We start from the raw sequence: 14135 nt of genomic DNA on the forward strand, positions 1-14135 counted from the left end.
AGTGCCAAAAGAGAGATTACTAAATTCCATGTCCCCCCCGCCGCCCCCCCCACCCCCGCCCCATTTGCTTTCTTTAGCCTCTCCTAGAACAAACACTGGTCCAGGTGCAAACGCTCAATTCACAAGGAATGCAGAGAACACAGAAATGACTCCAGGCTGGGCTGCTGGTAATCCCTGTGCTGCTCACCATTAGAAGTGGTGCTGGAGGCAACGGCTTTCTCGCTCACATCTGTTCGAGTGGAGCACTTCACTATGGAATTCTCAACTTTTTTCTTTTCAGTGGTCGTGGAGCTATGGGACTGGGCCTCCATGATGTCTTCTCATTACTTCAGCTCTCTTCGACCAAAAATGCCCTAAAGAAAACAACAGAGCCATCAACTTTCCAAAACAGTGGAAATAAAAAAAAAAAAAAAAAAAAAAAAAAACTTTCAAAAGTCCACTTCCACTGTCATCTGAGAAAAGCCTAGAGCTTTAGGAAATTCAAAATGTAGATGACACTTCACAGGTTTTCTGGCAAAAATGTCTCAAAGTTTAACAAACCAGTGAAACTCTACACATGCAAAAAAAGAGAACTGAGGGAAATGCCCATAATGTGGTACTTTTCCCAAATCCCTACTGAGCATTTGGTATCAAATAGTCTAAAAATCTCAATTTGCAACTGTGTCTATCATGTGAAACAAGTGTCATATTACTTTTTAAAGCCACATCTGCAAATATCTCTTCAGGTGGCCAGCTTTACAGGAAGGGGCATTTGAACAACTTCCAAAGCAGGGGAAGGTTAATTATTAATTAGATTTTTTAAAGAGAGTCTGACAATTTCTAACATCGAAGGCCTACTCTAAATTCTGAATCAGAGGATAATTCAGGCCAAGCAGTTCAGTGATTTTTGCCTCTTTCATAAAGATATCTGAATTGCAATATACCTCTTAATCCTAATTCATTCAGGTAAGCTATACTCTTTAACCTCCTTAAAGCATGAGAATATTTCAGTTCATTTAAGTCACATTTTTAAGACAAAGGTAATAGAACAACATGCTCTTGATTCCACATGGAAAAGTTGAAAGGTCTTTGCAAAGACTGGGCTCACTTAGGAAACATTAAAAGTCAGCTAAAGGCAGGTTCAGTAGGTCTGTCTTTCACTGGCTTCATTCATGTGATAATCGCCCTAACTCATCATTCATCAATTTTCACTCTGCTTCATGTTCCTTTTTGCAGTCATGTTCTACACCTACAAAGAATACAATAAAAAAGGAAAAGGAGCCTCTCTAGCATGTTTTCTTCATGTTATCTAGATTGCAACTTTCGTAGAAGGCATTTCTTTGGTCTGGCCACCTTGCTTATTTTTCTACATTTAGTAGATGTCGACATCGTCAATCACAGCAGCGGTGAGTGAAATGAAATAAGTAACTGCTTGATCAACTAAAAAAGTTAAAATACAAGGTAAAATATTTTCAGTCTACTTTAACACATATTTGCAAGGGAACTGCAAGCTCTTCATTGCATAATAAATTCCTCCTTGATCTGGAATTCAAGTAACTAGAATGTTTAAGAACCAGAGGCCACATGGCACACTGTAACACCAGCTCTTCCACTCACTTCCATCTCTTTTCTGAGATTATTCAGTGTCATTCATTGTAAAACACACAAGTTATTTAAGAACAGCTTTGTAGAATAAAAAAGAAAAAAGAAGCACTAAGTTAAATTTACATATCAATTGTAAGATCCACTCCAAATTCAGAGACACCCCTCAAAGGGCACTGACAAAGTCTTATACAACAGAAAAGGGGGCTTGAGATCTCCCTTCTGAGTGCAGCCAACGTGTGTGAGTCCCAAGGGCAGGGCTACCTGCATGGCGCTCCCCGGAGGCTAGCTGGACAGTGCACAACGGCCAACAACCTGTTGCTGAGCCTCAGTGATCTCATCCGTCAAATGACAGAATCAGGCAGTGAGATCTGACCTTTACTTTGGGCAGGGGGAACACATCTTCTTTAAGAACCTGTTAAAAGTTAAAGAGCTTCTCCCCAGAAAATACCCTTGAACTCAAAAGTACACATTTAATTTCTAAGGGATCACCGACCTTCAAAGCTTTTCCAAGAATCTGGATAGAGAAACCTTAAAGGAGAAATCTTTGATGGTCCCTTCTAGCTCTAACAATCTCAGAATAATTACTTTTTATAATGGTCCTTCAAAATTGATTTAAATATCTTTAAAGTATGCCACAAGAATAATCCAATACAATCGGCATCGTTTCTCACTTGGTACAAGAACTATTTGTATCAGCGTTTCTACAGTGCTTGCTAAGCATTCAGATTCCTGCAATGCATTTGCCTTGGAGGGTAGCACCCGGGAACCTCAATTTTAGCAAGCATCACTAATTGTCAGATTCACTAAAGTTTGTTTTTGTTGTTGTTGTTGTTGTTGTTGTTTTGAGACAGAGTCTCACTCTGTTGCCCAGGCTGGAGTGCAATGGCCTGATCTCAGCTCACTGCAACCTCTGCCTCCCAGGTTCAAGCGATTCTCCTGCCTCAGCCTCCCAAGTAGCTAGGATTACAGGCGCCTGCCACCATGCCCAGCTAATTTTTTGCATCTTTAGTAGAGATGGGGTTCGTCATGTTGGCCAGGCTGGTCTCAAACTCCTGAACTGAGGTGATCCACCAGCCTCGGACTCCCAAAGTGCTAGGAGTACAGGCGTGAGTCTTGAACAACTGTTCTACACGTTTATTTTTGCTCGCTGCTGTATACCCAGTGAAGTATATACTCATTGAAGTCTTTGCTGACTGGATGAACTAATGAATGAACTGCACCTTAGAATCCTGAATTCCAACACCCTACACAAACCTATCCTAGCACCCATCACAATGATGATAAACTCTTCTTCATCTGGAAAAGTCTGTGCTGAACATCCACCTCCCCTTTCCATACTGTAAGCTCCATGAGGACAAGGTTTCTACTTTCCCAGCAGTTAGGTCACATAAGAATGTTTACTGAGTACATAAATGATCGCATCAATGACCCTGTGACTTACAGGACTCTGCAGTGTCTTGAATTTCAATCACCACTGGTTTAGCTACATACATTTTCTTTTCATATTCAGTGTTTCATTGAAAACTGGCAAATTCTATAAAAACTAAAACCTTTAGCAGAAATATTTAATTGATCCAAACACTCCATTCTTAGCCATTTGGGATTAAACAAGCATTTACTATAATTGTTCCCTTCGACACACACATAACAGTTTTATTGGCTGTATTTGAGTAAAGAGTCTACAATGTTAAAACGGTACACTGAAACATGCAAATGGACCAGAAAAACCCATTAAGAGATGGGATTCCTAGTAAGAACTAAGCATTTCCTTAGCAGAGGGTGCTAATTAATAGGAATCAGGAGACAAGTTCCCAAAATTCCTTGACAAACTTGGTTTTTGTGGAGTCGTTGGTTTTTCCCCCAAGGCAAAGGACTTTCTTTTAACAAAGCAATAAAACCCTCCCAATGCTCATCACCATAGAGAGAGGCTCAAGTGAGAAGACGTAAAGCTCCAGGCACTGACTGAAATCACACTAATTAATGGTCTTAAAGAATACTAATTCCTACCCCGTCTGAAATGGGTTTTTTAAAATAGGCCCGTGGTCACTCAACAATCTACCCCCTTCTTCTATTTTGACAACTTATTTTTGGATCTCATTAGTTAGTAACTAATTATTTAAAAGTGTGGTTTATGCTTGGAACTGGGCTATAAAGATGGCAACGTGCCAAATCAGACATCTGCTTCCTGTACATTCCTATAAATTATATCAGCTTATTTTACAACTTTGTCCCTGTCAGTTATAAAGGAGAAAGTTTAACATTCTAGACGCCCACACCTCATCAAACTGTGGGTGAAGAGTCACTGAGCGGCAAAAGGTGGCCGCTTTGAGTTGTGGTGATGGAATTTTCAGGGAACAGTAAGAGGAGCTTGGAAAGTCAGTCCTGAGCTGGTCCATTGAAGCATTCGGGATCGAAGTGGCCAGTAGAAATTCCTCACGGAATCTCGAAACACCACTAGGACAGTAGCTCCACGACACTTGTAAAATCTAGAATTTTAAAAATAATGACGTATAATTTATTTAGAACTTAAGCATCAAGAGAAAACTTTAAGTTCTGCTTCACTTCAGACTTTTCCCTGAGGAAAACACGCCACTGTGTTTCAGATGTGAATGAAATGATACTTTTCCCCACGATATAGTTTCTTTGCTTAGGACTCCACACTATTCTCCTTCGATCCCTTTCACCACTGAAACATTACATGCAAGATTTGCTGGCACGCCCCTTGACTTTTCATGCTTAAGGGGAAAAATGTTTGTAGCTGATGTTTGAGTCCCAGCAGCTGAGAGAGAGCGCGCGAGAGAAAAGCAACCAAGGAAAATTGCTCTAATGGTATATCCCTCCTAAAGCTTGAAGTTTCATAAGTAAAAGGAGAGATAAACATTCCTTCCTGAAAGCAAACAGTCAAGGCTTTTTCCCACTCAGCTATCCCTGAACCTTTTGCAATTTCCCCGAGGCCTAAACCCAGGACACAATTAATTTCAGACCCTATTTTAAATCTAATCCGTCTCCTAGTTGCAACCTGACTGCAGGTGGGTCTTTTCTTTCTAAATTATAAATCTGAACCTGCGTCAACCTCTTACAACACAAGGCATTTAAAGCTTCCTGGAGCCACTGACCTGGTGATGCTGTAATGCAGGTCTGCTTTTGAAAGCAAGCAAGAGAACAGAGAGCGCGCAAGAGAACCGCAACCTTTACCACGTTGGCGAATTCTTGCCGGGACCTACATATTACACAGCACTTGCACACAAACGCCTCAAGTCGTCCTCTTTAGAGTCGTCACTTACATCTGCAAGGGGCGGGGGACCAGGGGAACCGCAAACAAACTTTCATCGTTACAAAGGCGAGTCCCCATTGATTATGGTAATTGTTTTGCTCAGGTTGTAAGGGTATGGCCAATTTTGTTTGAAAGCTCGCTCGCTCTCTGCGCTTTCCTGTCGAGCTCCCTTCAGGTTCTGGTTTCTTCCAGTGGTGGCAAGGGATGTTTTTCACGCCTTTCACCACTTTTGCCCGCGCCCGCGACCCCTTCCCGAGGTACCGGGCCGCGGCGGCGGCGCAGAGGGTTCATTAGTGGGCGCGCCGGGCCCGCGCAGCGCCGTCTGCAGCCGCGTAGCCGCATCCATCATCATTACATCAGCGCGGGGAAGTCCACGCCGAGTTCTCCCGGCCCCGGCGCGCCACAGTCCGCGCGCCAGCAAACAGAACATGCTGGATTGCTCAGAGATGGTTCTGGGTGTCTGGGGGCAGAAGGGGTGCTCCCAGACCCGGCTTTGATCAGCATTCCTGAAGCGGCCTTTTAGGAGACAATGCATCTCCGCCAGCCAGGCCGCGGGAAAGGGAAAAAATGCCGAGGGCTGGGGGCGAAGTGGGGGTGGGGAGGTGAGCTCCAGCGCCAGCAGCGCCTGGCAGCCTCCCTCCAGTGCAGAAGTCGCCCGTATCAAGGCGTTGTCAGACTGGTCACCCTGCTCCTCGGAATACTCACGGGCATTTGCAAACTCTACAGTTAGCGCAGCCACATTTCCAGCAAACACTGGCAGGGGCCGTCCCTGGTTGCGTTCAGAAGGCTCTTTTAACTGGCTGAATTCAGGGAGCTGCAACCTTCCAGGTACTTTGCAATGCAACCACCCTGAGTGTGGCATTATAATAAAACATTGGGGATCCCTTGAAAAGCCTTCACAAAACCAATAGGCGTGTGCTTTGCTCACAAAACGTCGAATTCACCTTCTATGAACCTGGCCCCCAATGTGTTTTTCTTCATTAGCTGCCACACATAGATTCAAATGCTGTGAATGGTTAAGACACAGACACATCGCCTCATTGTCTTGAGCTCAGGGAGGCCCTGAGTGGAGTCCCAATGTTCAACCTTAACAACCAGAGGCTTTCTGTAGTAAATAGAAAGTATGAAAAGTCACAATTGTGGCAACATGTGAAAAAATTAACTTTTCTCCTTGCAAGTCTCTGCAGTGAAACCTCCAACCCTCATGGGAGCAAGATTCCTTTATCGTTCAGACACTTATTATGTTTGAAAAGAAAGCACCCATGCCAAAGCCAACGTTAAAAATGATGTTTGACGTAAATGAAACAACTTTCTAATGTAGGGTGAAGTGGAACAGCATCCTTCAATCATGATAGTGCATCCTTCCTCAACAGCAGACCACTTCATTTATTTCCCTAACCCAGTCGGTTTATTTTTAAGTTGCCTAAACTCGGGCAAAAACTCTCTTCGCTTTTTTTTCTTAGTGTATTTCAAGATTTAAAACAACTAAGTTAAAAGCCTGTTTAATGATAACCCGATCTGTTTCTGATAGTTTAAAACAGCTACTGGCAATGAGAGATCAGAAACAGAAGACATTCCAGGCGAGGCAGTGCTATTAACAGCACCATGGCTTAGCCTTAAGTGAGAAATTATTCTGTATAGTTTAGGGAACTATTGCTCCAGTGGAAGAAGGCTTCCCTCCAGAGAAATAACATTTATTTACACTTGCCTGTATTTTCATAAGCTGAATAATCTCCTTGATTTGCTGTTTTAAATATCCAGAAGAAAGCAGCTTTGTCATAAGGATTTTTGAGGCAACCTACCCTGTAGCACTGAAGAGTGACATTGCTCTCATACTTGTATTACTAGTATATCAACCGCTACTTGAAGATGCTACTCCTGGATTAACCATCCAGGTAAAACTCCTATTAAAGACATGTACCTCCCTGTGGCTATTTAATAACCCATTTCTCAAAAATAAATAAATCCTTTGGAAAGAGATTTTTTTTTTTCAAAATCAAGAAGTACAAACTAATGTTGATTTTAACTTTTTGATCAATTCTGGAAGTGAGAAATAGTCGAGTTTCAATGAGCAATATGCAGGGAATTTTAAACATTTCAGTGGATTTCATGTATTCATGCACCATAGAAAACCTCTTATAGGTTTTTAATGTGGTTGATGTTTCCTTGTGTTCAAAATACCTTCTGAGGGTAAAATCAATTAGATATGCATAACCTTTGTGACACCCTAGCAGTTCCCAGGATTCCTAAGGCTTCATTTCCTCTCCCTTCCCTGTCTGTGTTGCCTTCCTTTTTCTGCAAGGGGGGCGGGGGGGAGAAGAAAAAAAAAAGGCCCAACTTCATAAGTTCTTAATGAAATCTTCATTAATTTTTAAACATTTTTTCATGTATAGTTATTTTACCTTTATATATGATTATTTTTCCATAATCAGGAAAGCCTAGAGCCTTAACTCCAAATAAGAAAGCTTCTGTCTGTCTGCTTTGCCATTTGATAGCTCAGGGTTCCCCAAATCCACTGCCTAGTGTCTTCAATCTTTCTTTCCTACATTTCTGATGCTGCTAATCGTAGATAAGCAGTATTCATGACAGACATCCCCAAATGGAATTACTCTAAGGGGAACTAAATTACTCTACGGGGAAATAATTGCCTGGCTATGGATTAAGTGACTTTGGTTTTAGTAAATTAACACTATCTAAACTCTTAAGAAATCCATATATTTAACTTCAACCACTGAAAAGCTTATTCAACATGAAAATAATCATTGCTATTGCAGTTGAAATCACAAATGACATTTCTGTGAGCCAGTTTTACTTTTCTGCCATTTGTATTTAAAAGAAAAAATCATCAGCTACTCTTTCTCTGTTACCAGAAGTACTTGATGAGAAACACTTGAGGGGAGTATGAGGTCTCTGTCTAATACCTGTTACCATTTCTGAGTTCTGTAAAACTATGAGTCCCATGTGCCTTGGTTAGGCACTGCAGGAAGCAGCATGCATAGCAGGTGCCATTGAAGAGTGAGCAATAATGTGGAGCACATTGGCACCCCCACTTTCTATGGGTTAGCTGGATACAGGCAATTCTCAGACAGAGAAGGAGATCTGGAAGTCAGTTATCAGTCTATAGATCAGCTAAGCTCATGAAACTGTATTCCTCTTAAATCCACATGTATCACAAAAATATCATGACTGATCAAATGTGCCCCTTGTCTCTCTTCACTAAGGCTTATAGGAATTAGAAGTTTTCACACATTTTCAGAAGAAAAAACTTTAATTATTCTTATAGAACTTGGATAGCTTTCGTTTCTTAGAATCATGTGTGTCTTCACAGTAAGGCTTAAGGGAGTATAAGGGAGTAGAGTGTATGTTCTGTGAATAGTAATTTACTTTTAAACCATCATAAATATTAGACCAATAACCTGTTGCATGTTAAAATCATCTATAGCTATCCCAAAGGTATTTAACGTATTTTTTGTGAAGTACTACTTACCATATTTTATCCTTCCAACTTTTAAACTTTTGATTCTTGATTCTTAATTGCGGATTTAAAAGCAACATTTTCAGAATTTAAGCATTTGTAATTAAGGCTTATCCAGTAAAAATTACCCCATGGTCCACTTACCCTATAAACTTGGCTTGTTCACAGACAGAATTCTTTAGCTGTCTTATTTTTCCACCTTGCATGTACAAAACTGCCAATGTAACCTACACCAAACTACACACCCTCTCAATGAAACTCTCTGATATGGAATTTCATTGTAGTATCCACAGTTCAAACAGCAGACACTGTCCTGAAGTAGCATGGCCTGCTCCACATGTCTGGCCACTGGATTCCAGGTTTCCATACATCAGAATCATTAAGGCTCCATTCTTAAGCTGCTGGATGAAATTTCTCTACACACTGCTAACTTTATTCAGACTGAATCATTCTTTTTAAAAATATCACAAAATGAAATCAATAACAGGGCTTAACTGTCTCAGTCCTTCATTACTGCAATTTGAAACTTATCTTTCATCTAAATGGTGAGTTTTCAGGCTCTTTTGTAAAATCAATAGTTTGTAATGTAAAGCACTCTGGAGCTTCCTAGGCATTTCATGCAATCTTCAAAAAAAAAAAAAAGTTAAAGTAGCAAAAGCTAAAAATTTCCACATGAAAATAAGCAATATAATATCACACTACATTCTGAAGTTACTCCAATAAAGATTTAAGTAAAAGTGCACTTATGTCCCATTACTTATTTTAATTTTGTAGCATAAAGATTATAGAAGTACACAATCAAATCTTGGGGTCAAAATGTACTCCTGTGCCACCCTCCCCCACCGCCTAGCCCCCTCCCCTCTTAAGAAAAGAAAGAAAAGAAAAGTCCCTCTAGCTGTTTCAGGCCAGCAGTCAATCCAATTTACTGCAGGTACAATTTATATGTACAGTGCATGCCACAACAAAACCACAGTATGATGCCAACACGGCCCTTAAGAAAGTTTTCCCCTAAATCTCTGGAAAGGAGCTTTAAAAGAAAGCAAGGATTACAGTCAGCTAGAAGGTAGGGAGGGGACTTACCTCAAACCCAGCCAAGCGGAAATCAGAGCAGTAATTCTACAAGTCAACAGAGTACACTTTCAAAGCTATAATGGTGTGAAGAAGTGCTGGGCAGCATGGCCTGAAGGCAGCACTAATACACTGATGACTAATGGCTGGGCCTGGGCAGACAATGAATTTGGGGCTTGAACACTAACAGAAACCATGCAGTACTTTGACAAATGGGCTTTCACAATTTCATTCATTGAATAACCTTTAAGCACAAAATTGGCTAGGGTTCTCTTGGGAATTATATGACATGTTGTTGGACAATGATGTAAGTATTTTCCTTTTTAATTATGACTCCTATGCAAAATGCAAAAGTGCCATATATGAGGGTACAACTATAGATACCACAGATGCAGATGTGGAGCTCAACACAATATTGCCTTTCAGGAGGGGGCTGAAATGTTCCAAAGCCACCTTATTAACTATGTAATGGCTTTTTCATTCAGCTTCTTTAGAAGGCCATAGATTTTCTGAGACATTTTGTCGGGTTGAAATATATACACACAGAACAAAAAACACTTTCACATTTAAAAAAACCGAAAGACAATCACAGAGGTAATGAGTAGTGAAGAAATTTGGCACTCAAAGATAGTGCATTTAGAATTACAAGTGGAAAAAATCTCTCATTTTCAGGGGCTAGGCAAAAGAAAAGTGCCATGAAACAATTGAGACACCATGTAAAGTTTGCGATCAAATGCACTTCCAAACACATTTAACATCCAATTTCTTTCAAACAGCTCTCCTCCCTCTCCCTGGAGTGACTGGCCTTTCGATTTAAAAATAATAATTTTGGCAATTTTTAAAAAGAGAATGAAATATCTAAAGTGTCTCTAAATTAACAAGTACCACTTACTCCAGACAGCATTGCCTTTAGCAGCTCCTAAAAACTTAAGAAAAGGATCTTAAAACAGGAAGCTTAGTGAGCTCATAAAACTGTTGCTGGAGCCAGGAACACGTAGCATATTTAATCTGCAAACTGTGAGAGTCTACAGTGATTTCAGCAAGATCTGAGGCATGCCCTCAAGGTTTGCTGGGATCTGGGATTAGGGGGTTGATAAGAACCTCCACTGCCCATGGACATGTTTTTCTTCTGCAGTTAAACACAAATGCATAGAGACGTTTGACTGCTGCTTGGCGTTACTGCTCAAGTTATATAAAAGCTTTGCAGCTCCTTTTGCTGTCAATATATCAAAGTTTAAAAAAAATCATCAAAGTGTGAAATTTCATTTAAAGTCTTCGCCAGTCTACAGCTCTATTTCACAGGCCCATCAAATAAAAGTAAAGATGAAAAATACACTGAAAGTACTTGAAAAAGTTTGCAGCAGTACCCCTGCCCTGTTGTTGTTTATTCTGTCTCCCTTTATTTGCTTTGAAACCAGAAACAGATCAATTTTCATCCAGAAAAATGACAACGTGAAGGGAAGGGCAGCATCTTCTCCTAGGCTTTAATGAAAAGACAACCTGAAGTCATTATTAGAGTGGAACCTTTTGTTTAACAAACGTGCGTGTGTGTGTGTGTGTGTGTGTGTGTCCTCTAAAGTCATTTCAGCATTTTAATTGCCTCTCATGATATAAGTTGGCAGAAAATTTACTGAATCTTCCAAAACAAATCAGACCGACCTCAGAATATGAATGCCAGCAAAACTAAAACCTCCTTCAAAGAATTCTTTAGCTGGGGATTTACAACAATTGCATAAAGAAGAAAAGTCTGACTTTTAAGATAATCTACTATAGTCTAAAAGCATTAACATTCCATTACTAAGGTTTTCTTGAGGATTTCATGACTCATTGATTCACTTTTCCTTCAAGACTGGTTTTTCTTAGTACATTACTGTCTCCATGTAAGTGAGTGCATGCAACAATGATCATTAAATTGTTTCCTTTCATAAGCTCCCAAACTCTATCCTCAAAAAAAGGAGGGGGAGAAGAGGTCTCAGTAAGCAGGACACCTTACATAGAAGGAAAGACCTCTAAATGGCTAAGCACAGAGGAAGTCTGAAATGCTTACAGCATGCAGGTAATTAAGGAAACTTCACTGGCCAAGAAACAAAGGAAAAGTCCAACTTTTAGCTTTGCACATCAAATTGATAAATTAACAATTCTTTCATTAAATAAGTAATGAAATAACTCAACAGAGCCATTTTTCATCAGTATTGAGTTTTCTCATTTCTGTCTATAGTCCTTTGCCAATTAGATATACAATAGAAATGTGTTTATATCAAGGTTCAATCAAGGAACACAAGCATATTAAAGGCACTGGGAATTGGTAGGCATCTGAGTTGGACCTACCAGCCTATTAACAATAATGCAATCTATATCTTTTAAAGTGTTTCTGCTTGTGTGAAATTTCACTAGACACCTCTTACATTGGACTCATTCATGCATCTGAAACCAAAGCTTCCCTAGGCTGACTTTAAGAATTACATACCCTGAAAGGGTCTCCCCTTAGGCGGGGAGTTTCTAATTAAATAGCTTTTAGTATAAAATAAACTCTCTACTCTGTATAAGCATGCTATTACAACTAATTTAAATGTTATTTCATGTTTGTTTTAGGTTTGAATATAGTCTAACTGGCCAAAGTGTTTGTGTACCAGGTTGTTAAGACCAATATTTCCTAACATAAACAAATTCTTTAGATACTTCACAGAGTTTACATTGTTAAAACCAGTCCCGGCAGCTTTAATATATCCCCTCAACTGAAATGCTGTTCTGCTTTAGAAAAATGAAGAGATTTTGAGGCTATTGCGCTATTTTAAAACATAGCATTTTCCTCCTTCAAAATAATCTTGACACATGTAATTAAGAAACTGTCAGACTACTATTAATTTTTAATCTAAAACCTAAATGAAATAATTACAGGAATCAATCAATAAGGCACCTATTCAAAATTACCGAGCAATTACATAAATACTCAAAATTAATACTTTAGGTCAATTCTTGTAGATTTCGGTCTATAATATGCTAAGACATCAAACAACACAAAAAGTGTAGCATGGGGAGGATGAATGGTTCCTGCCTTAAACAGACTGAAAAGAGCTCATTTCAGACGGCCAGGGTGCAGGCCCCCCACCAGTCATGCCCAACGCGCTCAAGCTGAAACTCTTTTATTTTTAAAAGTTAATTTATTTCCACCAGACACATATTTCAGGGATCTAAAAAAACGGTCTCATCCAAATTCTATACAAAAATCACATTTAAGAGGAAAAGGCCTAATTACTCTAATTTTCAGCGAAGTGTATATACTGTGCTCTGGAAAGTCTAACTGGGGAGAAGAAGGAGGAGAGGAAAAGGGGAGCAGGAGGTATTTTTTAGAACTAATAATACTAGCCCGGCTAATGGCACTGCCATGTATTTGCACAGCGGCCGGCCCTCCATACCTTTGACTAAAGGGTTCTTTGACTTGGAGACGCAGACAGTCCATCATTTCAAACTGAAGTGGCAGCTGGAAAATGTGGAACAGCTGGCAAAGAGCTGGGAGAAAATGTTTTACATAAATATATGTACATATAAACTGGCAGAGGGCCATGAGCACTGTACCCAAGGCCAGAATCTACCCGGCAGTCTGCACTGGGGAGATGAGAACTTGGGGGCAGGAGGAGCAGCGGTGGAGGAAGCCTCCTTAATCCTCTTTCCACGCGGGGTCAGGAAGGGAAGCCTGGGGTGCAGCGCCTCTCGGGGGACAGCATCTTACAGAAGGAGGTGCAATCGGGGACAGGAGTAGAAGTTCAGGAAAGGATAAAAGGCCGGGTGTGGAGTGGAGCGTCCGCTTCGGGCAATCTGCTTAAAAGTCGCTTCACAAACTCTCCAAGTTCGGGGTCAATATTTACACCCTCTCTGCCTTATCCCGCCCATTTTCCCGCTGCTACTCAAGAAAGTAACTGTCCCCTGCTGCTCTGGGTAAACGCGGCACCTTAAATGATTATTGCATGGACCACGGTTACTTTATTGTGTGTCTGTGCGCGGTGCCCCTGGAAAGGAAAAGAAATAAAAGAGAATCCCAAATCATATACAGATGGTACAACTTTCACTTTTCCTCTATGACGACGGAGGCGCGCCTCTCTCCATCCGCTCACACCACACCCCCGCCCTCCGAAGCGAAGCCCCGGCTGGAGAAGCCCCGCGGCGGCGGTCCCCGCGCGAAACCACTTCGCCGCCCGCCTCCTTCCGCCCATCCCGAGCGCCGTGCGCGCCCGAAGCCCGAGCCGTAGAGCGCCACCGCGCAGAGGAAGGAGCCGGGCGCGTGCGGGGCTCGCGGAGTTCTTCTGAATCCTTTGGGTGGGGGTGGAGGTGAGGAGCGCCGTCGCCACTGCAGCAAACTTCGTCCCCCCTCCAGGAGGTGAAATTCTCCAGTCCGTCTCCGGCCGGCCCGCGGATCGGACTCTTGGAAAAGGACCTTCCAGGAGGAGGGAGCGAATGCAAGCCTTGCTCGGCGGCTCCCTAAATGTGGGCGCCTTTTGACAGCCATTTTCACTCCATCCAGTCCCCCCGCTGGGGACCACCTCTGGCCCCGGAAGCAAGGGCGCGGCCGCAGGAGCGGGCTGCGGGGCCCGCGAAACAAAGAACTTCGAGCGGGACGTACCTGCGGCAGCAGCGGCTGTCAAGTCCCCGAACTTCCCATAGACCCGCGGACGGGACGCAAGCGGGCGGCTCCGGGCTCCGCGCGGCCGCAGGCGGCTCCGGCTACCGCGAGCGGCC

The 14135-nt window shown here is 41.8% G+C and overlaps 1 protein-coding gene across 1 annotated transcript in view; it reads right to left on the reverse strand.

Moving 5' to 3' along the window:
- GLI3 (GLI family zinc finger 3) overlaps window positions 1-14067 on the reverse strand; it is a 285310-nt gene extending 271243 nt beyond the window's left edge. The window contains 2 exon segments of the mRNA XM_017867363.1: window positions 188-353; window positions 14020-14067. Coding sequence (XP_017722852.1) covers window positions 188-311 — 124 coding nt within the window. The 5' untranslated portion in view covers window positions 312-353; window positions 14020-14067.
- Window positions 14068-14135: the final 68 nt, after the last annotated feature.

Source organism: Rhinopithecus bieti, unplaced genomic scaffold (assembly GCF_001698545.2).
Source record: "Rhinopithecus bieti isolate Rb0 unplaced genomic scaffold, ASM169854v2 scaffold_2439, whole genome shotgun sequence".
Taxonomy (NCBI): domain Eukaryota; kingdom Metazoa; phylum Chordata; class Mammalia; order Primates; family Cercopithecidae; genus Rhinopithecus; species Rhinopithecus bieti.